Genomic DNA, 26,415 nt, shown 5'->3' with positions numbered 1-26,415 from the left:
TAGCATTCCCATCGAACACTGCCGGTGAATTTACTAAATTACTCACGATAAACGTTCACAAAAAGCATAACAATTATTTTAAGAATTATAGAGACAGAACTCCTCTATGCACTCGATATGTCCGATTTTAAAATAGCTTTTCGGTGAAAGCACATTTTGCAATATTCTCAGTAGATAGCCCGGCATCACAGGGCTAGCTATTTAGACACCCAGCAGGTTTAGCACTCATCAAAGTCAGATTTACTATAAGAAAATGTTCTTACCTTTGTTGTCTTCGTCAGAATGCACTCCCAGGACTTCTACTTCAATAACAAATGTTGGTTTGGTCCAAAATAATCCATCGTTATATCCAAACAGCGGCGTTTTGTTCGTGCGTTCTAGACACTATCCTAAAGGCTAAATAAGGGTGACGAGCATGGCGCAATTCGTGACAAAAGAATTCTAAATATTCCATTACCGTACTTCGAAGCATGTCAACCGCTGTTTAAAATCAATTTTTATGCCATTTTTCTCATAAAAAAACGATAATATTCCGACCGGGAATCTGCGTTTAGATAAACAGACAAAGGAAAAGAAAGCATTAGGTCGAAGCGGGCATGCGCCTAAGCCCATAGTACTCTGAGTGGCCACTTGCCAAAAGCAATAAAGTGTTTCAGCCAGAGCCTGCCTCGATATCGTTCAACTTTTTCCCGGGCTCTGAGACCCTATGGAAGACGTAGGAAGTGTCACGTTATTGCACAGATCCTGAGTCTTCAATAAAAAGAGCCAAGATGAAACACTACTTCTCAGACAGGCCACTTCCTGCTTGAAATCTTCTCAGGCTTTGGCCTGCCATAGGAGTTCTGTTATACTCACAGACACCATTCAAACAGTTTTATAAACTTTAGGGTGTTTTCAATCTAAAGCCAATAATTATATGCATATTCTAGTTACTGGGCAGGAGTAGTAACCAGATTAAATCGGGTACGTTTTTTATCCAGCCGTGTCAATACTGCCCCCTAGCCCTAACAGGTTAACTTACCATCGTCATGTTTCTGTCCACTCACTCAGAATGGATATATTTGTGTTCAGTTGCACAGAGCACTTGTACTTTTTCCATGCTTTGTTGTACAGTGATGTCAGACAGAAATGCCTCTTACAGTATTTCTACAATCGCAACAATCCAGGCACAGAGCAGGTTGGTGGGAAAGCACAGTTTTCCAACATGGCTTTGCTTTTAACGGCAGACCTTTTGCTGTTGCCTCTCCCTGTAAACCTCGGAAGGATGCCACTTTGCCGGTGTGCCTCTACATCACTGAATTGACATTTAAAAGAGGAACAGATGGCTATAATAATCTTGGGGCCTTGAGTGTGGTGCCAAAGCATTCATTAGGAGAAGGAAGGAAATTCTGTTTGTGGCCAAGCCAAGTGAACACTTTTTACCTGTGGAGGGTCATGGTCCCTAGCTCCACCAGTGGGTCCTGGTGACTTTCCCTGATTACACCTCCCTACAATTCATCTTCCATAGCGATGAACATGTGATGTCACACACCCCACTGGTCACACACTGGTCAAATAAACATTGTTTCCATGTCATTTCAATGAAAATATGTTGAACCAACATGGCATAGATGTTGAATTAGGGTTAGAGTTAGGGTTCTGAACAGGCTCCTGAACAGCTTCTATCACCATGCCATAAGATTGCTAAATAGCTAACTAAATAGCTAACAGAATGGCTACATGGACTATCTGAGTTGCCATTGTATTTTCTTCTTATTTTTGTCTCTATACACACTCACAGGGCCCTACACACTACACACACTGATACTCCAAAACACAAACACTCACACCATCGTTTGCTTACACACACACATAATATGCACATACATTTATACTGAGTCTACACACACCCACTCAGATACAATCCTCATATATGCTGTTGCTAGCAAGACAGCCATTTCACTATGCTTGTACATGTGACATTAAAACTTCAACTGACGTCTGTGCCCAGTGGGTCATTTGTTACAGGAGAGAAAAGTAAATGTTATCCACTAATGTCACCTACATGCGTGTAACTGTTCTGCATACCCTAAAACCCTCCCACAGTATTTGTTGTTCCAGCACGTTTACCTCTCAGCATTTCTACCTCTGTGTACCCCATCATTTAGCAACAGCCTGAGGTATTTAGCTCCCTTCCCTAGAGGCAGAGAGGTGATGAGTTGTCCCACAGTCATTTATGGGGCACGGGGAATTATTCACTCAAATAAAGTAATTACCCAGTACTGTCCCCTCGTGAGGTGTTGTGTACATTATGCAGGAACTAATCACATAGGCCTTATTTACCTCTGAGGAGATTGGATTAGGAAGCGGGCGATGGCATTTTCAGTGGCGAAGGGAAGAAAGATCCCTAGCCCACCAACAATTTCCTCCTTCAAAGCGGCATTAGGGCCTCCATTAAAATCCTGTCACCCTTTTTCTTTACGTCTGTCTGTGGCGCTGAGGAGAAGAGAAATCAGTCATTCAAATGCTAAGTGACTTTCTCTCCCCTGTGAATATTAGAAAGGAGAGTATTGCTCCATCATTTACCATGCAGCCCACAAAAAAAGAGAAGTGGATGCAAAATGAGACTATGGTGTTTTGAATATATCCCCACCTTCGCAATATCTCGTCACAAGCCAATACCTCCGACTCCTTGACACCTACAGAACGCTGCAGAGCATCACTCTTTATTAAGACTTGGCTGTATACATGGGTACATACCTAAAGCCATATAAGTGAGTGTCACACTGATTTCATATGTTGGCAGTTTTTAGAATTAGCTTGAAAGGCTCTTCCTCACTCCCCCTTTAAGATAGAAAAAAACACCTTATCATGGCATTAAATGGATAAATTAGATAATTGATGGCCTGGGTACTAAGTTTGCCTCTGAGCAAAGTTTTATAATATATTTAACTGGAGCAGAACACAGGCTTATGCATAGGGTAGGTCCGTGGGTATAGAAATATCTGTTCCATGTATTATAGACCATATTATTTTATTAATTCTTTCTCTTTTCACTTGACAGGTCACAGACGGGGGCACCATTAAGCAGAAGATCTTCACCTACGATGCTATGTTTAATACCAATTACTCTCATATGGAGGACTACCGCAAACGGGAAGACCTTGTCTACCAATCTACAGTCCGGTAAGCATCACAACTAATTACTGTTAGTTTGGCCCTTACAGTTTATCATGAGAGTGCATGCTGAACTCGGAACAATGTTGTTTTGAACGTTCAAAAAAAAAAGTTTTTCCTTGACAACATGTTTGTTTACTAGCCTACCTGTTTCATTTGCAACACGGTTAGCCTCAGTTGCTGGGACTGCTTCTATCTGTCCCAGGATACCTCCAAACCCTAAAGTCTGAAGAGCTGCTGCTTGGTGAAGCATCTAGCCTTGCTGCTAGCTATCAAGCTAGCCAGGTTTTCTTGACAGTTTGAACACAGCCCGCGACGTGGTTAGGCCTTGTGGCTGGGACCACGGATAGTCCAGGGCTTGTTGCTGTTTAAATCCCTGCTGTTTGTTGCTGTTTCCATCGGCCATTGATACCATCATGCAACCCAAAGTTAAAGTAGGTTGGAGTAATGGAGAGGACAGTGTTTCGCTATCACAGGTGCATGATTTTTTAAATAAACAAAAGATGTCTACAGGCAGTTGTTACAGCAACAGGAAAATAGCTTCAAGAGCTTTGTCCAAATACTGATGGACTCAACTACCAAAATAATGGATGATCTGACCAGAAATGTCCAAGACCATAAGAACCATTTGCAGTTCTCCCAGGGAGAGGTGGATGTCCTGAAAGAGACTTGCAGCAAGATGACAACAAACTGTAAGTCCATGCAAGATGACATCAGCAATGTCTGTGAATCATTACAACAGGTGACTGGGAAAACAGCAGTGGTGTTAGTAAAAGCACTTTAAAATACTACTTAAGTAGTTTTGGGGGGTATTTTTGACTACTTTTACTTTTACTTCACTACATTCCTAAAGAAGATAATGCACTTTTTACTTCATACATTTTCCCTGATACCCAAAAGTACTCGTTACATTAGCAGGATATGAAAATGGTCCAAATCACGCAATTATCAAGTGAACACCCTGGTGTGCCCCTGGCTATTCGTAAATGTAAAACAACTGAAGATTGTGCCGTCTGATTTGGTTAATATAAGGATTTTGAAATTATTTATACTTTTACTTTTGATAATAAGTATATATTACCAAATACATTTACTTTTGATAATTAACTATATATTACCAAATACATTTACTTTTGATACTTAAGTATATTTAAAACCACATAATTTTAGACTTTTACTCACGCTGTTCCATAGATCTTTAAACCTAATATTGCGATGAAAATTAATGGCTGCAGTCATTTTTGTTTGTTTTTGCTGTTGTCCAAATAGCATTTTATAGTTTATAAATTCTGTAGAAATGCAGTATGCCTTACCCAAGATTTAGCTATGGTACTGCTGTGAAGGGTTGCTAGTTCCTTCCTACTGTACCATCTGCTGCGGGTGATACTGGGCCTGGATGTGATGACCCCGATGAAGGGTCAACACATCATCGTCTTGGCAGGAAGAGGGAGGGGATAGGAAGTGGCGAGGCTCTACTCAGCCAATCTGCTGTTCAGGATGTACATTTCAGTGTTGAGCTCTGACTGAACAGCTGGCCAGACCAATCGTTATTCCCACCACAGAGCTGCATATTTTCCAGGTAGTGTGGTTCACTTTAGGCACAGCTTGGGGCAGCACTACTGCATGGAGGCCTATGCTGCATGCATCACACCTCCTTCACCATCTTCCTTCCCCTCACACGCATACTGTACATATACAGTCCTGCCAATACCAGAATAAAGAGCCCTGCTGTTTATGCATGAGCAAGTTTTACAGAGTGCGAGAGGGATGGAGCGTTAGAAATCATCTGGCTCTTGTTGGGTAGATTACACGTTTGAGGAGTCCTGGGGACTGTCTTCCTATACCTTAGGCCTCAACAATATGGCTGGCATCTGCTCCCCTCCTTCTCCCTCTCCCTCTCTTCCCTGTCTTGCTTTCTCCCCTCTTGCTTTCCTTCCCTCCATCCCTCTCTCATATTGGCACTCATTCTTTGTATAAAGAAGTAAAATAAGCCCACACTGCATTGGTCTATTACCTTCTCTCTGTAATGTGTGTATGACCCATGCTGATTATAATGCAATTTTTAGTCTTTCCCTGTCATTATTCCAATAACTTTCTATCTCTCTCCTTCCCTGCCTTTCATTTGCTCCCCATCTCATTCCTTTCCTCTTCTTCCCAGTCTTTCATCACTCCTTAGTTTCATATTTTTTTCCTTCACTGTCTTTTAGGGCTACACGATACAATGTTCACGATACGTACATAGGTGCCAATATGATATGTTTTGAGATTCGATGCTGTGATTTTATTGCGATTCGATGTTCCAAACATATTGCTCAAAATGTGTCGATTGCAGAGGGACAAGAGAGAGCCATGAGAAAACAAGTTTTTTGTATATACATTTTTTGTATTATTTATTTTTTACCCCCTGTTTCTCCCCAATTTCATGATAACCAATTGTTTTGATCAGTCATGGAAATAAAAGTGCTGAAACAAAATTGAGTTTTTGTGCAGGTACAGCCAACTAGTGCAAAAATAGTATTGCGATATTGTCAAAACGATACGGTATATAGTCAAAAATAATATCCCGATATGTAACTATCGATTTTTTCCCCCCATCACTACTCTTTCCTCCACTCCTCCCCTCCCCACTTTTCCCGTCCTCTCTCAAATGTATCCTTTATTTCTGAGCTACTGAGCATTTCCCGACTGAGTATGATGTGCTCAGAAAATCCCATAGTACCTTCAGGGGAGTAGTCATCATCGGAATGGACTATTTTACACATGTACTCACACAAGAATACAGACACAACTGTGCACACACACACTGATGCACTCAGTAGGATTTGAATCGGCGGACCCAGCATGAGAAACAGTTCGACGGTACCTGCTCTGACCTGTCTGTTTGGCGGTGTGCTTAGCCGGTGTTCATCAAGCAGAGAGGTAAAGGGGGCTACTGCAACAGTCACACAAGACCAGTCAGGAGGAATCTGAACCCTCCCATGCCTTCCTCTATGGCAGAACACAGAGCTCAACAGCAGAGAGGGATGCAGAACATAATCTCCCATTTCCACCTGAGAGGGGTAAATCTTCTCTTCAAAGCCCTGGCATTCTGACAAATCCAACCTTATGACCACAAATGAAAGCTGTAATATTATGAATTTTACAGAAAGCCCTAGATTCTCATAGAAGTCTGTCTTTTCCAGAATACAGTGTTAAATATCAGGAATATGCTGTGATTGTTGTATCTATATTACTGGTGTAGATTCATAAACAGAAAGGGAGGTCCCAGCTAGAATATAATGTTCTGAAAGCCATATGGTTTTTTAGAGCTGGGCGAGAGCGCAGTTAATTATTTTTATTTTTATTCAACCAGGTTTCCTCACGGTTCTTTTTAAAGTCATGTTCTCCGAACATTATGAAACATTTCAATAAAGACCACAAGAAAACATTAGTAACGTTCAAAGAACGTAATAAGAATGTTCTTTAAAAACATATGCATTCCATTCTCAGCGTTGACAAAACTCTCTCTGGTTAGCTGACAACATCACAAAAACAATGCATGCACTTCAATGGGGCAGAAGTCTGTGTGTTGTTGTCATTCTGGATGGCCAGATAGCTAGCAACAATGACAAGAAGCTACCATGTGAGGAATCGTAGGTGGCTCGTTTCAGCTCAATGCATCTTGTTATTGATACAATGTCTTGTTTTGAGGTGTTTTACTGATGTTACAGCTATACTAATATGGCAAAAATTAGCAGGCTAGGTAACCAACAACTGTAACAATGTATTTGAGATACAACAAGTGCTCATTGTCACGGATTGCCCGCTCATTAGGCATGATTAGGCCGGGCAAATTAACAATTATGGCGTCAGATTGACGAGGGCAGCATTTTCTGAGCTAAACTGACCAAGATGCACCTCCAATACCAACATATAATACCTCACATAATTCTGCCCAAAAAACAATGACAATTTCTCTCAACCAGTGGCATATGGGATTTTAGGTGAGTGCTGATCCCACCCTGTGATAAACAGTGCCCACTTGGTCAAAGGCATGGTAGAGGAGCAAAATATTTTGCTTGTCCATTACTAGCGCCGCTCTCCAGAGTCCTGCTAGAGAGACACATTGCTGCTGTGCTCCACCAACATTCCGTCCAAAAAAGAATCTAACATAAATCATGTAGCAGATATAGGAAATGGTAGAAAGTACGTGGCTTTTTTGTGTAGCCTACAGGTTGGAGATAAAATGTATGACTATGTAATGAGACAGACACTTTTTACATCATGCAGGCTTCTCCAGTCAAATAAAAAAATGTGCTGTCATGTTAACAAACAACATATCCTAAAAACAGGACAGGTCAGTATAAAATGGACAATATGGAATGAACAATCACAACTGTTGTCCAGGAGTTTCACCTCATTGTCATAATCAGTGGTTTCAAGTTTGTATCAGTACATTTTTTGACAAGCTGATCATAGCGAAAAAGAAAATACTTCTGCATTTCCCACTCTGTAAACACATTGCAAACAACTCATGATAAAGTTGGGTAGCTGATATTCAGAGCTTAAATAGCCAAATTGATTATTCACAGAAATCAGGACTAATAAAGCCAATAAAATGGCTTGTTTTACAAATGGTGGACATACCATATGGATGGGTATTCATAAAATTCCATTGTGGCCGCCATAGTAGGCTACATAGTAGGCTACGCGCCAAGAAGCACGAGCAGGCGTCTTTTGGACGTCTTTTTTTGGTGCAGTCCTGACCGGCCTTGGTTTCCACATACACAGACATTGGTTTTTGGTCCAGTCTGGACAAATTCTGAATCAATTATAGACGTCTATGTTTGGTTCAGATTTTGTCCGGTCTGGATCAGCCTTGATTTGGCTCAAACATAGATGTGTATAAAATACTTATTTTCAACTTTCATTCAGAACCAAAAATGAACCTGATTTCAACATCTGGAAAATAAGTATTTTTCAACATCCGGAAAATACGCCTTTTCAAAGTCATGGAAAATATGGATTTTAAACCTACGGAAAATACATATTTTCATCTTTCATTCAGAAATTTTACCTAACTTCAACGTCTGGAAAATATGTATTTTACACGTCTTTTCAATGTCATTTTGCTTACTGGGACTATTCTAGTGTTAGAACGGCAAGGACTGGCCACGGTCATTGTGCAAATGTATTTGTGTTCTCAATAAACATTGGAGCCTGAATATAGTTTACATGTAGTCAACAATCGAAACCAACCTCATCTGTTTTTCCCCATAGTTCCACATGCATCGATTTTGTTGCTAAACAACCAACCCATCTATCCTTTATCTTTTTAAGCGTGTTCAAGTGTGTTGGCCATGCTCACTAATTGGCCAAACCTGATCTTTATCTTAATTTCCTTTGAAATGGGGTCTGTTTGAATAGACTAAAATGCACAGCTTTGTATAGGTAAAAGAACATGGTATGCTGTGTTCATCCTGGTGGCGCAGTGGACTAAACCATGAATAGAGAACAAAAGATCATATGACGCCTTGCCAGAATTAAAAATAAATGTTAATTCATGCTTAAGGAAATTCATATCCATGTGTCCTATCTGTGCTTGGAGTTGAAAACAGTTAACCCAAACTAAGAAAGCACTGTTATTAAAAGTCTTAACCTTAATATCCCTTTAATTTCTGTTCTCAGAACACTAATAAAACCTCCTACGAAAACTTTTATGGAACCATAGTAAACCATAGTATGGTTTCCTGAACCATAGTAAAATGAACATTGCCAGAACAGGCAAAATTTTCACTTCCATTCTCAGAACGTTTAAAAAAACGTCAGTTTTACCGGTTAGGAAACGTATGGCTTCATTCCCAGAACTAATGGGAAACCAAAAATGTGCATTCTCACAATATTCAGGGAACCAAATGTGCTAGCTGTAGTGATTTTTTTCAGTTTTTTCTATTTTCATCAACTGCCAGTGTGCTTAGAATTAGACAGCTACTGTAGCTGCTTGACAAAATGGCAGTGATAAAGACCATAAGGTAAGGACGAGTTGACTGCTTTTTGATAAAAAACAAAACCTTGTGCAAAAAGATGAATGACAATTAATATGTACAAAATAAATAATAAAACTACATTCAAAATGGCAATTTAAAGATTGTTTCTTCGTGTGCACAGCCTTTGACTGTTTATGTAACACTGTCATGGAAAAATAAGTTGATGATGTTTGAAATGTAAATCCATCAGTCTGAATATTTAATAGGAATTATAATATTATGCATCATACTCATTCTGTATATCTTTTTCCCTTTTTCCCCATTCCTAAATCTGAAGAGCAAGACCCGCTGTTATTCTTCAAGAGGCTTCACAGACAGGCTCTTACTCAGGAAAATAACTTTGTGTTGTGAGGTTTCTCTGTGACCCTTTGCCACTGTTTCACCTATCTCTCCATGCCTTGCACCATCTTGTCTAAGAGCTGTCTTTTCAGAATATTCCTCTGTTCTTGTGTGAGTTAGGCTCCATTCAGCATCCAGGCTTGTGGACAACAACAATATACAGCTTTGTGTATATACACAGACATGGGCCAGATCTGCATATATGTTACACATAGTAGCCTGCAAAGCCATCTCCCTCTCCCAGCACAAAGACTCAGTGTTCACATCAATGGCACTGTGTTTATAATAGGACTTTCCCCTTTCATGATTATCTCCAGAAGAAACAATGTCAGAGACACAGTGTGCCTCTGCCTTACTACCTTACACACCTCTCTATTCTCTTCATATCTCTGTCCTCTAGGCTAACAGTTTGTGTTTCTCATATACTTAAATCAGCCAATCCTCTCACTAGTCAGCCTTAATGCAGGGATACAGGGTGCCTACACTTAAGGCTAAGAAGAGCAGAGTGAAGCAGAAGCCCAGTTCCTGACACCACGATAGCTGATTTGCTGAAGAGATTGTCTGGCTGAGCTAACAGGGCCTGCTCTGTGCAGTGTTCTGTCAGGACGACTCTCTCTCTCCCTCCCTGTCCCTGTAACACGGCACAGCTGGCAGGCATGGACAGCACAGAGAGGGCCACAAGAAGAAAACACAGAGTTAAATTTAGAGGCTAAAGTTAGAGCATTGATCTCTCCCTCTCTTTCCCACTCCCTCTCTTTTGTTTTTGCTGCTCTTCTGAGAGGCCATCGACCCTGTGTGTGTGTGTGTGTGTGTGTGTGTGTGTGTGTGTGGGGGGGGGGGGGGGGGTATATAGTTTTTCGCCTGTACATGCGAAACACACACACACACACACACAAAAATACAAAAATATAGATAAATATCAAGGCATAAGGCGAGACCCAAATGCAGACACAGGAGGCAGATGGTTGGAGTCTTACAATTTCTATTATTTCAAAGGGGTAGGCAAGAGAATGGTCATGGACAGGAAAAAAGATCAAAACAAGATCAGAGTCCAGGAGGTACAGGGTGGCCGACAGGCTCGTGGTAAAGGCAGGCAGAATGGTCAGGCAGGCAGGTACAAAGTCCAGAAACAGGCAAGGGTCAAAACCGGGAGGACTAGAAAAAGAAGAATGCAAAAAGCAGGAGAACGGGAAAAACGCTGGTTGACTTGGAAACATACAAGACGAACTGGCACAGAGAGACAGGAAACACAGGGATAAATACACTGGGTAAAACAAGCGACACCTGGAGGGGGTGCAGACAATCACAAGGACATGTGAAACAGATCAGGGCGTGACAGATAAACTTGGATTTTATACAGGATACTACCCTCCATAACATAACCTTCACTCCAAATTAAAACTCCAAACCAACAACCTGATTTTGGACAAAATTACCTGGAAGGATTCCTACTACCAAAAATTATTATTTCCAAGCTTTACAGCAAATGCTCTGGCAAACAAACAACAGAAACCTGAAAACAGCATCCAACCTGGAACTAAGTGAGTAATGTTCAGTCTGAAACTATTTTAAAGCCAAGAAGAAAAATATATTAAAGTTATATGTTTTACTTTATAAGGACTGAATGCTAAGTTAAGGCTACCAAGCCTGCAAGGACAGAACAGATATAACTTCAATTAGCACTGACGTGTGAAGAGGGAGGTGTCAAAGCCCTTGAGCCCAACAATGGCAGGAGAGTCTTAAAGCCTAACCCACCCAAATGCAGAGGCCTTTGAAGCCCCCTCCCGCTGTTTAGAGGTAATTACAATACAGTACCCTCTGGATGTAAAAAAATGATAAGGTACGAAAAGAGTACAAAAAGAAGGTCCTTATGGAAAGTCCAGAGATACTTTTGCTGACTTTTATAAAAATGGGAACATAAGCAACTGTTACCGATGGGTGCAAACTAAAGATACTAGACAACGAGGACTCTGAGTCAGCCAGTGTGAACGTGTACAAATCTGGAACAGTAATGCTATTGGGCAATCCCATACAGTTTCAGCTGGACTTTCACATTATCAAAGAGAGAGCTCAGCAGGATAAGCTCTCTCTTGAGAAAGATACCCCCACCCAGAGCGTGTCAGACCAGACCTCTTCATTACACAACACCACAGATGAGCAACCCTAAGCAGAAAGTCAACCTCCCAGCACAGAGTACTACTCCTTCATTGAAGTGATGGATAAATTCACCCAGCTGGAGGTAAGGCAGGTGGAGCTGGAACAGCAGGTGAACACACTCCAGTCAGCACAAAAAATAGTCCAGCTCAACAACACCCTCTCAACCAGACCCGGAGAGCTGGAGGTGGAGAGAGACATATCTGCACTCTGGACTGTGGTGAGACAACATCAACAGGAGAAAGAGCAGGAGCAGGAGAAGAATAAAGCGCTTGAGGAGAGGATCAGACCGCTGGAGGAGAGGGTGAGGGGGATGGAGGAGAAGGTGAGGGGGATGGAGGGAGAGGATCAGAGTGCTGGAGGAGAGGGTGAGGGGGATGGATGGAGAGGATCAGAGTGCTGGAGGAGAGGGTGAGAGGGATGGCGTGTGACAGAACAACACAGAGAGCTGGCCACCCCCACATAGAAGCCAGCAGAACAGCCCACCTCAGCCCCATACCAAAGTCTTGACACCACAGCAGAACAGTCCACCCAGACACTGACCATATCCTCAACATCACAGCAGGTCAGACAAAGAACCCCAAGCCCAGGGGATCCCACCCCCTCTGAGCACCCCCGTCAGCCACCCTGATAGCCCTCCTGACAACCCCCCCACACCCACTGAGGACATACACAAGCCACAGATTGTACTCCTTATGGACTCAAATGGAAATATATACAAGAAAATAAACTTTTTCCCAAACACACAGTGTCTACACTCTGGTGTCCAAACACTCAGCACGCCCTTGACCTTCTGTCTGAGGACCAACTAGGGTCACCCAGCTACATAACAATACACAAAGGCACAAATGACCTGAGAGCACAGCAGGAAAGGGTGGCCACAGAAGTCAATGGAGTGATTGAAAGTGTATTATACTTTCCCCAATGCACAAGTGGTTATCTCCACCATGCTACCACAAAAAGATTTCCACCCTGCTACCATACAGTGGGTAAACACAAGTATTTCCCGTGACTGTGCCTCAAAACCAAAGGTTTACCTGGCCCTCCACTCCACCCTGGACTTCAACAGCCTTTATGACCAAGTCCACCTATACAATCAATCAAATGTATCAATCAAATGTATTTATAAAGCCCTTCTTACATCAGCTGATGTCACAAAGTGTTGTACAGAAACCCAGCCTAAAACCCCAAACAGCAAGCAATGCAGGTATAGAAGCACGGAGAGCAGTGCCCACCTTCGCCCGGACCCTAAAGGACATCGCCCTCAACCGCAACCCCAACACCTCACACAGGAGCAACAGATCAATAAACACCCCGTCCAGACCAGCGAGACACTCACCTAGACATGCGGGACCCCCCCTCCTCGGACCTACACATAGAGGACTCATGCCGAGAGGACCCTACGTCCAGACCACAGCACCCACAGCCACATCCACACCCCCACCCCAACAAATCAACCCCCCCCCCACATTAGCCCAAGCCAAACCACACAACTAACAACATTGGACACTTTATGGAACACAAAGCCTTCACTTTCTCATCCTGAAATATCCAAGGTCTGAGGTCATCTTGGCCTAAAGCATCAAAGAAATCTGAAATACAGACATTGTCATCCTACAAGAAACATTGTATAGAGGAGATGGACCCACTGGTTGCCCCCTAGGTTACAGAGAGCAGGTAGTCCCATCCACCAAACTACCAGGTGTGAAACAGGGAAGAGACTTAGGGTGTATGCTAATTTGATATAGAACAGCCCTAACTCACTCTATTAAATTAATCAAAACAAGAACATTTTACATTTGGCTAGAAATTCAAAAGGAAATTATCTCAACCGAGAAAAATGTCCTCCTGTGTGCTACCTATATCCCCACACTAGAATCGCCATACTTTAATGAAGACAGCTTCTCCATCCTGCAGGGGGAAATCAATCATTTCCCGGCCCAGGGACATGTAATAGTCTGTGGCGACCTAAATGCCAGAACTGAACAAGAACCTGACACCCTCAGCACACAGGGGGACAAACACCTAACTTGAGGTGACAGCATTCCCTCCACCATATGCCCCCCTAGGCACAACTACGACAACATAACCAACAAAAACGGGTCACAACTCCTGCAGGTCTGTCACACGCTGGGTATATCCAGGCTGTATCACATCCGGCCGTGATTGAGAGTCCCATAGGGATGGCCTACCCCGGGTTTGGCCGGGGTAGGCCATCATTGTAAATAAGAATTTGTTCTTAACTTACTAGGCTTTTTTTAACCTTTATTTGGCGGCCTAACCCAGCCAAACCTGGGTGGACTGTTCTGCTGTGGTGTCAAGACTTTGGTATGAGGCTGAGTTGGGCTGTTCTGCTGGCTTCTCTGTGGGGGTGGCCAGCTCTCTAATGGGTTGTTCTCTGTCACACGCCATCCCATCCCACCTCACCCTCTCCTCCAGCACTTTGATCCTCTCCTCTAGTGCTCTGTTCTTCTCCTGCTCTTTCTCCTGTTGATGTTGTCTCATCACATTCCAGTGTCCAGATATGCCAATGGTAGGCTTCGAGGGCACTCCTATGGTTGGTACACCTATAGCTCATCTCTTGGCAGTAATCCTGTAGACTACTTCATCACTGACCTTAACCCAGAGTCTCTCAGAGCATTCACAGTCAGCCCACTAACACCCCTATCAGATCACAGCAAAATCACAGTCTACTTGAACACAGCAACACTCAATCATGAGGCATCAAAGACAAAGGAACTGAATAATATGAAGAAATGCTATAGATGGAAGGAAAGTAGTGTGGAAACCTGCCAAAAACAATTAGGCAACAACAAATTCAATCCCATTTAGACAACTTCCTGGACCAAACGTTCCACTGTAATAGTGAAGGTGTAAACTTGGCAGTAGAAAACCTAAACAGTGTATTTGACCTCTCAGCTTCCATATCAAATTAAAAAAAATCCAAATGAAAACCGAAGAAAATGAACAACAATGACAAATTGTTTGATGAAGAATGCAAAATCCAAGGAAAGATATTGAGAAACCTATCTAACCAAAAACATAGAGAGCCAGAAAACCTGAGCCTACGCCTTCACTATGGTGAATCACTAAAACAATACAGAAATACACTACAGAAAAAGAGGGAACAGCACATCAAAAACCAGCTCAATGTAATTGAAGAATCCATAGACTCTAACCACTTCTGGGAAAACACTAAACAAAAAACAACATGAAGAGTTATCTATCCAAAATGGAGATGTATGGGTAAACCACTTCTCCAATCTTTTTGTCCCTTTAAAAGAACAAACAGCCAAAAAATATACATGATCAAATACAAATCTTGGAATCAACTATTAAAGACTACCAGAACCAACTGGATTCTCCAATTACATTGAATGAACTACAGGACAAAATACAAACTCTTCAACCCAAAAAGGCCTGTGCTTTTGATAGTATCCTTAATAATGAAATGATAAACTATACAGACCACAAATTACAATTGGCTATACTTAAACTCTTTAACATCATCCTTAGCACTGGCATATTCCCCAACATTTGGAACCAAGGACTGATCACCCCAATCCATGAAAGTGGAGACAAATTTGACCCTAATAGCAGCCTTGGGAAAATCCTCTGCATTATCATTAACAGCACACTAATTTCCTCAGTAAAAACAATGTACTGAGCAAATGTCAAATTGGCTTTTTACAAAATTACGGTATGACAGACAACATATTCACCTTGCACACCCTAATTGATAAACAAACAAACAAAAACAAAAGGCAAAGTCTTCTCATGCTTTGCTGATTTCAAAAAACGTTTGACTCAATTTGGCATGAGGGTCTGCTATACAAATTGGTGGAATGTGGTGTTGGGGGAAAAACATACAACATTATTAAAATCCATGTACACAAACATGTGGATAGCGATGTGGATAGCGGGGTGCTCCCTCTGCTGTTTCCTGAAGTCCACAATCAGCTCCTATGTTTTGTTGATGTTGGTTGAGAGGTTATTTTCCTGGCACCGCACTCCCAGGGCCCCCACCTTCTCCCTGTAGGCTGTCTCGTCATTGTTGGAAGTCAGGATTACTACTGTTGTGTCGTCTGCAAACTTGATGATTGAGTTGGAGGCGTGCGTGGCCATGCAGTCATGGGTGAACAGGGAGGGGGCTGAGCACACACCCTTGTGGGGCCCCAGCGTTGAGGATCAGCAAAGTGGAGGTGTTGTTTCCTACCTTTATCACCTGGGGGTGGCTCTTCAGGACTCAGTTGCACAGGGCGACATTCAGACCCAGGGCCTCGAGCTTAATGATGAGCTTTGAGGGTACTATGGTGTTGAATGCTGGGCTATAGTCAATGAACAGCATTCTTACATAGGTATTCCTCTTGTCCAGATGGGAGAGGGCAGTGTGCAGTGCGATGGCAATTACATCATCTGTGGATCTATTGGGGCGGTAAACAAATTGAAGTGGGTCTATGTCACGCCTGCTCCCACTCTTCCCTTCGCGCCAGGCTCCCCAGCATTGCGCACTACTGCCATCATCATTACGTACACCTGCCTTGCCCCCATCACGCGCATCAGCGATTATTGGACTCACCTGGACTCAGTCATCTCTGTCATGACCTTCCCTATATCTGTCTGGTTCCCTGCTCTGTTCCCTGCTTTCTGCATTAATGTTTGTATGTCTTTGTATACCCATGTGCTGACGCTGTTCCTGTCCTGTTACCTGTCTGTTCCTCATTAAATGTTGACTCCCCGTACCTGCTTCTCATCTCCAGTGTCGGTCCTTACAGAATTCTTCATACGAAGCATCAGGGAGTGCTGACGTTCCGGTTGGTGGTGACGTCGGGTCCGGGGCCCGACACTAATAGAACCAGGGGTGCCTAAGCCAGCTCGTTGGGCTGTCATGCCCTAGCAGGCTCGAGAGGTTCCTTTCCCCGCTGTGCTCGGAAAGGTGCCCTTCCCACTTCCGGCCTTAGCCGAATCATCAGGGTTTTACGCCCAGCCGGCTCGTCAGGCTGCTACGCCTCTGCCGGATCATCAGGCTCCCATGCCTCAGCGGGATCAACAGGCCTTCTTGCCTCAGCCGGATTGTCAGGCTCCTAAGTCTCAGCCGGTTCGTCAGGGTTTCACGCCCAGCCGGCTTGTCCAGCACCCGTGCCTCGGCCGGCCTGTCAGGCTCGCCCAGGTGGGACGCCGGGTGGCGCCCCTAGAGGGGGGGGGGGTACTGTCAAGCCTGCTCCCCCTCTCTCCCCTGGCGCTCGAGGGCACCAGGCTCCCCAGCATCACGCAGACCTGCCTTCCCCCCGTCAAGCGCATCAGCGATTATTGGACTCACCTGGCCTCAATCATTTATGTCATTACCTTCCCCAAATCTGTCTTGTTCCCTGCTCTGTTCCCTACTTCTGCATTAATGTTCGTATGTCTTTGTATACCCGTGTGCTGACACTTTTCCTGTTCTGTTACTCATTCAAATGTTGACTCCCCATACATGCTTCTCATCTCCAGCGTCGGTCCTTACAGTCTAGGGTGTCAGGTAAGGTAGAGGTGATATGCTCCTTGACCAGTCTCTCAAAGCACTTCATGATGACAGAAGTGAGTGCTACGGAGCGATAGTCATTTATCTCAGTTACCTTTGTTTTCTTGGGTACAGGAACAATGGTGGACATCTTGAAGCATGTGGGGACAGCAGACTGGGATAGGGAGAGATTGAATAGTTCCGTAAACACACCAGCCAGCTGGTCTGTGCATGCTCTGAGGACGCAGCTAGGGATGTCGTCTGGGCCGGCAGCCTTGCAAAGGTTAACACGTTTAAATGTCTTACTCACATTGGCCACGGAGAAGGAGAGACCACAGTCCTTGGTTGAGGGCCGCGTCGGTGGCACTGTGTTATCCTCAAAGCGGGCTGTACGGACTCAGACAGTATATCCCGAGAGAGCCTTGTTTCAGTGAAACAGAGTATGTTATAATCCCTGATGTCTCTCTGGAAGGAAATACTCGTGCTGAGCTCGTCAACTTTATTATCCAGACACTAAACATTAGCGAGTAATATACTCAGAAGCAGTGGGTGGTGTGCGCACCTCCTGAGTCGGAAGTCCACTCCGAGTACCTCTCCTCCGCTGGCGTGTTTTTGATCAGCCTCAGGAATCAGTTCAATTGCCCTGGGGGGTACGAACAAAGGAACTGATTTGGGAAAGTTGTATTCCTGGTCATAATGCTGGTAATGCTGATGAGTTACCGCTGCTCTGATATCCAAAAGTTCTTCCTGGATGCAAAACATTTCTGGGCTAATAATGTAAGAAATAACACATAATTTAACAAAATACTGCAAAGTATCCTAAGAGCTAGTAGCACGGCAGCCCTATTTGTCTATGCCATTTTGTTGCAAGGCTGACCCACAAAGACCCAGAGAGAATTAAAAAACAAATCCAATTATTATTAACTCTCATATCTATTGGGTGAAATGCCACAGTGTGCAATCACAGCAGAAAGATTTGTGACCTGTTGTCACAAGAAAAGGGCAACCAGTGAAGAACAAACACCATTGGTAAATACAACCTATATTTATGTTTATTTATTTGCATTCATTACTTTAACTATTTTCACATCGTTACAACACTGTGTTGACGTGACTATCATGAATGTGATGAATCAACTAACTATGTTTAATTGTTACTCAATTAAATGAATCATGTAACAATTAACTCATTAGGAATTTGGGGCACCACAGAAGAAGTTGTTTAATGAGTTACCATCTCCCTAATTAAACTCAAAGATATATATATAAATCATAAATCGATAACAGTCACTTATTAATCATTACCTCATATCAGTCTCATTATGAACGTCGCATAATCCTTGGATCCGCAAGAACCCCAGCCTATCTGAATATTCAGTAATACACATATTGATTTAATCATTTACAACACTGTTGAACGCTGAAAGCTAAACGAGAGACCTCGGTTTATAGTTTTTGTAAAACAGTTTTTTATATGCATTTATTTTATTTGGAATTCTGTGGCTCTGTTGGGCTTAGTTGCTGTGAGCGCTGCTGTCTGTCTCGGAATCCCTCCAGATTCCGCAGAGGGGGCGAGACACGGAAGCCCAGCTAGCCTAGCTGACTCAGCGGTCTCAAATGGAGGTCGCTATTGAATGTTTCAAGCGCTGCAGGAGCTGTGTTTACTTTGTTTTGTTCCGGGACAATGTGGACCGCGCTGACTTTCAATGTAGCAACTGCTTGCTTGCGTAGTACTACAGGGGTGAAGTGGCTACTCTTAGCAAGCAAGTAGCAAACCTACACAAGCTACTGGGGAATCCACGCCCGCTTACTTTTTGTTTCGCCCCAGTAGCCAGATGCCGCTCTGGTGGAAGCGTCACCGCCGTGTCGGCTCTCCACAGTCACTTTTATAGATAACTTTGACTCCTCCTTCTCAACAGGAATGACAGAGTCCATCCAAATTATCTTGGTTCCTGGACTCCTGTCCACCCATTTCAAGGCTGCATTGAAACAATGACTTATCAGTGACCCAAGACCAGCTCAGCTAATCCCTACCATTGTGACAATGAGTCAACATAATGCTGCATTAAATGTACATTATCCTAGGGGTGTTGGCAGACACAACGTAAGTGACTTCATTTATGTCCCCCTAATTGCACTTAATACCGTTGTTAATCCTACAGCTATTGGATGCAGTAACCATGAGCCTATTAGCACTGAGGCGGTGTGCCCTAGTAGGAAGACCACTTTGTGCAGCTCACCCTGCACTATCAAGTCTACTTCTGATAAGCTTCCCAGTAAAGCATTTAACTGTCACGACTTCCTCCGAAGTCGGTCCCTCTCCTTGTTCGGGCGACGTTCGGCGGTCGACGTCACCGGTCTACTAGCCATCGCTGATCCACCTTTCATTTTCCATTTGTTTTGTCTTGTCTTCCCACACACCTGGTTTCAATTCCATCATTACATGTTGTGTATTTAACCCTCTGTTCCCCCCATGTCCTTGTCCGGAATTGTTTGTTGTAAGTGCTTGTGCACGTTATGCTGGTGCGTGTCGGGTTTTGTACCCATTTGATTTATTGTTCTGTTATCGGTGGTTTTTATTATTAAACTGCGCCGTTGTAAATCTGTTTTTTCCTCTCCTGCGCCTGACTTCTCTACCGCCAGTGCGCACCCCTTAAACAACCCAGAATAGTGCTTAAAGTAACCCATATTAACATATGCAGCCTGAGAAACAAAGTCCATGAAGTCAATAACTTGCATGTAACTCATATTCTGACTATCTCTGAAACTCACTTAGATAATACCTTTGATGATACAGTGATAGCAATACATGGTTATTTAATTTACCGAAAAGACAGAAATGCCAACGGGGGTGGTGTTGCGGTCCATATAAATAACCACATTCCTGTAAAGCTTTGAGAATATCTAATGCTAAATACTGTTGAAATAATATGGCTACAGGTTCATCTTCCTCACCTAAAGCCCATTCTTGTGGGAAGCTGCTATAGACCACCAAGTGCTAACAGTCAGTATCTGGATAATATGTGTGAAATGCTTGATAATGTATGTGATATCAACGGAGAAGTATTTTCTGGGTGATTTAAATATTGATTGGCTCTCATCAACCTGCCCACTAAAGAAGAAACTTCAAACTGTAACCAGTGCCAGCTACCTACCAGAGTATTTACAAAGACCACAGGAATGAAATCATCAACATGTATTGATCACTTCTTTACTAATGCTGCAAAAAAGTTGCTTTAAAGCAGTATCCAAATCCATAGGATGTAGTGATCACAGTATCATAGCCATATCTAGGAAATCCAAAGTTCAAAAGGCTCAGCCTAATATAGTGTACAAGAGGTCATACAATAAGTTTTGTAGTGATGCATGTGTTGATGATGTAAAGAATATTTGCTGGCCTGTGTTGTGTAATGAGGAGCAACCAGATGTTGCGCTTGACACATTTATGAAATTGCTTATTCCAGTTACTAATAAGCACACATAAATAATAAAGGAGAGCCGCACACTCTAGGAGCTCAGACGCAAAAATATTTATGTCCAACGTTTCGACAGACAAGCGATCTTCATCAGGGTATAATGACAAACACTACGGGATGACTCATTTATATAGTGTCAAAAGACAGGGTGACATGTTCGATACCAAAATAACGTAGAGTCATCCCACAGGGTTTGTCATTATACCCGCAAAGTTGGACATAAATATTTTTGCATCTGAGCTGCTAGAGTGTGCGGCTCTCCTTTATTTTTTAAGTGTTCTACTCCGCTAACCAGCACCTCGCCGAAATAGGTGTGCGTTTCTTACGCCTCTAGACTAATAAGCACAAACCCATTAAGAAAATGACTAAAAACTGTTAAATCCCCTTGGGTTGATGAGGAATTGAAAAATTGTATGGTTGAGAGGGATGAGGCAAAAGGTATGTGTGATGTACATCGTAATGAGGAGACCAAGGTGCAGCGTGTTGAGTGCTCATGATAAATATTTATTTAAACTCAGAACACTAAAGCAAAACAACAAATAACGGAACACGAACGTCACATTCTGCAGGCTTTACAGAGCTGTGCAAAAACAAGATCCCACAACACCAGGTGGACAAAACCCTACTTAAGTATGATCTCCAATTAGAGACAACGAGGACCAGCTGCCCCTAATTGGAGATCCCAAACAAAACCAACATAGAAATACCAAACTAGAACATGAACATAGAAATACAAAACATAGAAAAACACCTCCTGTCACGCCCTGACCTACTCTACCATAGAAAATAACATCTGACAGTATGGCAAATAAGTCTGGCAGCACAGCTGATTGGCAAACATACTGCAAATTAAGAAATTATGTGACTAAGCTAAATAAAAATACAAATAAACTATACCGTGAAAGAAAGATAAAGAATGATAGTAAAAAGATTTGGAGCACCTTAAATGACATTTTGGGGAAAAAAGCCAACTTGGCTCCATCATTCATTGAATCAGATGGCTCATTTATCACAAAACCCACGAATATTGGCAACTACTTGAATTACTTTTTCATTGACTAGATAAACAAACATTGGGATGACATGCCAGCAACAAACGCTGACACTACACCAGTGGAGGCTGGTGACTTGAAAAATTAAGGAGGATGGGTGACCCACGTATAGGTGCGTAACGCACGGAGACGACAAAGTGTGTTACAAAAATCATCAAAAACGAATTATTTGAACCTAAAATATTTAATGAAAACATTTATAGTACATTAGTATGGGGAAATGGAAGGAGAGGGATTCTTACACCGTGTGGAAAAGGGATCACAGCAGTGATTGAATGAGGGTATGAGGCATGAGTTGAGCTGTTCGGAGACTTGACCAGTGCAGGACAGGATTTGACTGGGAAGACAAAAAACAATAACACAACACACTACACAGTAAGCCTAAAGAGCTAAGAATGAGTTGGTCCAAGCAAAGAGTAAAATTATTGATGTGTAATAATGTGATTGTGTATGTGATTGACTCTACATACAGGAATGAGAGAAAATGTATAGGGGTACTCACAGTGCTTGGAGTGGAAACATTCAATGTGCCAGAGGATGAGTAGGCACATGAGAAGTGGCTTCAGTTCATGTCAGGAGAAAGTTGACAAAGGTAGTGGAGTGGAGTAGTAATCACCTCTTAACCTCTCTAGGATAGGTGGCACCAAATCGTCCTACCTACGTAACAGCCAGTGTAATCCCGTGGAGCGTTATTCAAAAACCTAAAAAATGCAAAAACTTAAATTTTTCAAACATATGACTATTTTACACCATTTTAAAGACAAGACTTTCGTTAACCTGTTAGGGCTAGGGGGCAGTATTGACACAGCCGGATAAAAAACATACCCGATTTAAACTGGTTACTACTCCTGCCCAGTAACTAGAATATGCATATAATTATTGGCTTTGGATAGAAAACACCCTAACGTTTCTAAAAATGTTTGAATGGTGTCTGTGAGTATAACAGAACAGCTCGCAATAAAGTGTTTCAGCCAGAGCTTGCCTCGATATCGTTCAGCTTTTTCCCGGGCTCTGAGAGCCTATGGGAGCTGTAGGAAGTGTCACCTTAGAGCAAAGATCCTAAATCTTCAATAAAAACAGCCTAGATGAAACATATCTTGTCAGACAGGCCACTTCCTGCATGGAATCTTCTCAGGTTTTGGCCTGCCATTTGAGTTTTGTTATACTCACAGACACCATTCAAACAGTTTTAGAAACTTTAGGGTGTTTTCTATCCAAAGCCAATAATTATATGCATATTCTAGTTACTGGGCAGGAGTAGTAACCAGATTAAATCGGGTAGGTTTTTTATCCGGCCGTGTCAATACTGCCCCCTAGACCTAACAGGTTAATCAGGGAACAGGAGGGGACTTAGCTGTAAATATACAGTGAGCACCATAATTCATTGGACAGTGACCATTGTTATGTTATTTTGGTTCTGTACTCTAGCACTTTGAGTTTGAAAGGATACAATGACAATGAGGGTGAAGTGCAGACTGTCAGCTTTAATTTGAGGGTATTTTCATACATATCGGATGAACCGTTTAGAAATGACAGCACCTTTTGTACATGGTCCCCCCATTTTAAGGTACTACAAGTATTTGTTGAATTGGCTTCACAGATGTGTCGTTAGGCAGGTGTATTCATTTGTGTCGTTAGTGAATGCAGGAGAGCTGTTGATGAATAGTATTGATTCTAGACTTTGCTATTGCCTTTGGAGGTTGTTGTTGGGGTGTGACAACATGAGGAAGACAGCAGTGTCGATGCAAATGTGGCTGGCCGTCATAAGGCTCAGAAATGAAAATCAATCAATCAGGAACATTGCAAAAATCCTGGGCATGCCCAAGTCAACAGTTTGGTTCATCATTAACAAGAAAAAAAAACCGGTGAACTCAATTATGTCAAAAGACCCGGTAGACTGAGGAAGACCACTGTAGTGGATGACCGGAGAATACTCTCTATGGTGAAGAAAACGCCCCTGACAACAGCCCAACAGATCAAAAACACTCTCCTGGATGCAGATGTAGATGTGTCAAAGTCTACAATACGTAGAAGACTACACCAGCAGGACTACAGAGGATACACTACAAGATGCAAACCACTGATAAGCCTGAAGAACAGAAAGGCGAGATTATCGTTTGCTAAAAAGCACCTAAATAGCCCCAAGAGTTCTGGAAAAAAAGTATTGTGGACAGATGAGACAAAGATTAACATGTACCAGAGTGATGGAAAGAGGAAAGTGTAGAGAAAAAAAAGACATGCCCATGATCCAAAGCATATCACCTCATCCGTGAAAGATGGTGGAGGGGGTGTTATGGCTTGGGCCTGTATGGCTGCCAGTGGAACAGGCTCACTTGTCTTCATTGTTGATGTGACTGCAGACAGAAGTAGAACAATGAATTCTGAAGTCTACAGAAATATTTTATCTGCTCAGATTAAACCAAATGCCTCCAAACTCATTGGACGGCACTTCATCATGCAACAAGACAATGACCCTAAACATACTGCTAGAGCAACGAAGGAGTTTTTCATGGCCAAAAAGAGGAAAATCCTTGACTGGCCCGAGTCAATCACCCGATCTGAATCCAATTGAACATGCATTTTACATGCTGAAGAGGAGACTGAAGGTAATAAGTCCCCGGAACAAGCAGGAACTGAAGATGGCTGCAGTACAGGACTGGCAGAGCATCACCAGGGAAGATACACAACATCTGGTGATGTCAATGCATCGCAGACTTCAAGCAGTCATTGCATGCAAAGGATATGCAGCCAAAGTATTAACAATTATTACTTTATTCTACATTGTTAAACTGTCCAATGTTTTTTGATGCCCGAAAATAGGGGGGGACTATGTACAAAAGCTTCTATAATTTCTAAACGGTTCATCCGATATGTATGAAAATACCCTCAAATTAAAGCTGACAGTCTGCACTTCACCCTCATTGTATCCTTTTAAACTCAAAGTGCTAGAGTACAGAATCAAAATAACAAAAAAATGGTCACTGTCCAATGAATTATGGTGCTCACTGTAAATAGCAGATACATTCCATTACAGCTGCGCCATCGTAGGTTTGGACAACGAGTTTCTCTATGAACTTAAACTCAGACATCTCAACATTCATAAAGTCAAACACAGACTGCGCGTCTCGCCCACTTGACACATCAAAGTATCCCAAGAAACGTTCCTGAATAAAGCCCTGATTATCCACATACCTGACGATAACTGACAACTGCAAGCAGACTGGTGCCACCATAGGTCACAGAGCGGTGGGGCAATTTTTACCACCTGGGGCCTGGAGTTTTTCGTTAAATGTTAACCTAACTAGGAAAACTCTGGACCCTATAAGGTATGACAGTGATTCATCAGTTGTAAAAAAGGTTTTATATGGGCTATGATGGGACCAGTTTTACCTAATCAGGTCACATGATTTTTTTTAATTCCTGAAAAAAACTCCTGGCCCTGGGGGGGGATGAAAATTCTGTCAAACTGCAGCTACCTTATATTTGTTCATATAAAATTATATTTAGACTAGGAGGGGGATTTCCTCTACCCAGACACATAGACAACAACTGATACACAATATAACTCACAGGGCTGAGCTTGCTTCATCCATGTTTGCATCATGCATGCCTATGCAACTGTAGGCAAAAGATTTACTCACATCCGTCATCACTATTATGTTGACTAATTCATTCCAGTTTATCATTATGGGTTAAAAACGTATATAAATTTGATCACATTCACATTTTCTCCTGACACACAAATGGACTATAAATTCATAACGTTCATAACCAATTAGTTTACCCTGACCAAATGGACAGGGTACAAGGCTGTATGCAGCTGCTCTTAAAAGTAGCCTACAGTTGATCAGACTGAAAAATAGTTTTGTTTTCATCCCATACATCATGTCAGATTTCTAATGTTTAGGTGTTGCCTAGGCTGCTGCAACATTTAGATCAGTAGTTTTTGCTTGCTTCTGTCCGGAGTGATGTGTTATCATCTTTGCTAAATAAATACCGGAGGAAAGTGGAAAGCCTACTTGAGCGCACGCAAAATATTTTGCTGCGTCAAACTCACTCTTTAATATTTTATCTCTATCCAACAATGTCACCAAGTTTCTCAACACATAGAAATGCATAGAATGCTCTGTAGCATAATGCCAATACAACTCAATAGGTTCCTTCTCTGATTCTAATTCTATGATTGGAGGGACAACATGTCAGTTCATACTGCAAAAGATTTGATTGGTTGGAGGACGTCCTCTGGAAGTGGTCATAATTGCCATGCATGTGTAACGGTTGTCGTCGGATAAAGCGGACCAAGACGCAGCGGGGAAATGTGCACTCATCTTCTTTTTTATTTAGTTGGCAAAGAAGGTGAACCAGAAATAAACACGTACACAAAAAGAAACAACGACGAATAACAGTCCTGTAAGGCTTGAAGCTATACAGAGAAACAATCTCCCACAAAACACTAATACAAACACATACCTATATATAGGACCCTCAATCAGAGGCAACTAAAAACACCTGCCTCCAATTGAGAGTCCAACACCCAATTACCTAGACATAGAAATACTAAACTGGAGAGAACATAGAAATACAAAAAACATAGAACATAACCCAACACCCGGGAATAATAAATCAAACACCCTTCTAAACAAACCACCACCCCGAACCACATAAAACAAATACCCCCTGACACGTCCTGACCAAACTACAATACAAATAAC

The 26,415-nt window shown here is 42.4% G+C and overlaps 1 protein-coding gene across 2 annotated transcripts in view; it reads left to right on the top strand.

The window, feature by feature from the left end:
* igsf21a (immunoglobin superfamily, member 21a) overlaps positions 1-26,415 on the top strand; it is a 265,550-nt gene that overhangs the window by 152,590 nt on the left and 86,545 nt on the right. For both annotated transcript variants that reach the window (XM_014166637.2, XM_014166636.2), the window contains exon 3: positions 3,044-3,165. In XM_014166637.2, the coding sequence (XP_014022112.1) occupies positions 3,044-3,165 (122 nt within the window). The remainder of the gene's footprint in view (positions 1-3,043; positions 3,166-26,415) is intronic.

This window comes from Salmo salar, chromosome ssa22 (assembly GCF_905237065.1).
Source record: "Salmo salar chromosome ssa22, Ssal_v3.1, whole genome shotgun sequence".
NCBI classification, from domain to species: domain Eukaryota; kingdom Metazoa; phylum Chordata; class Actinopteri; order Salmoniformes; family Salmonidae; genus Salmo; species Salmo salar.
The sequence above is the reverse complement of the archived record's forward strand: the minus strand, read 5'-3'. Positions and strand labels throughout refer to the sequence as shown.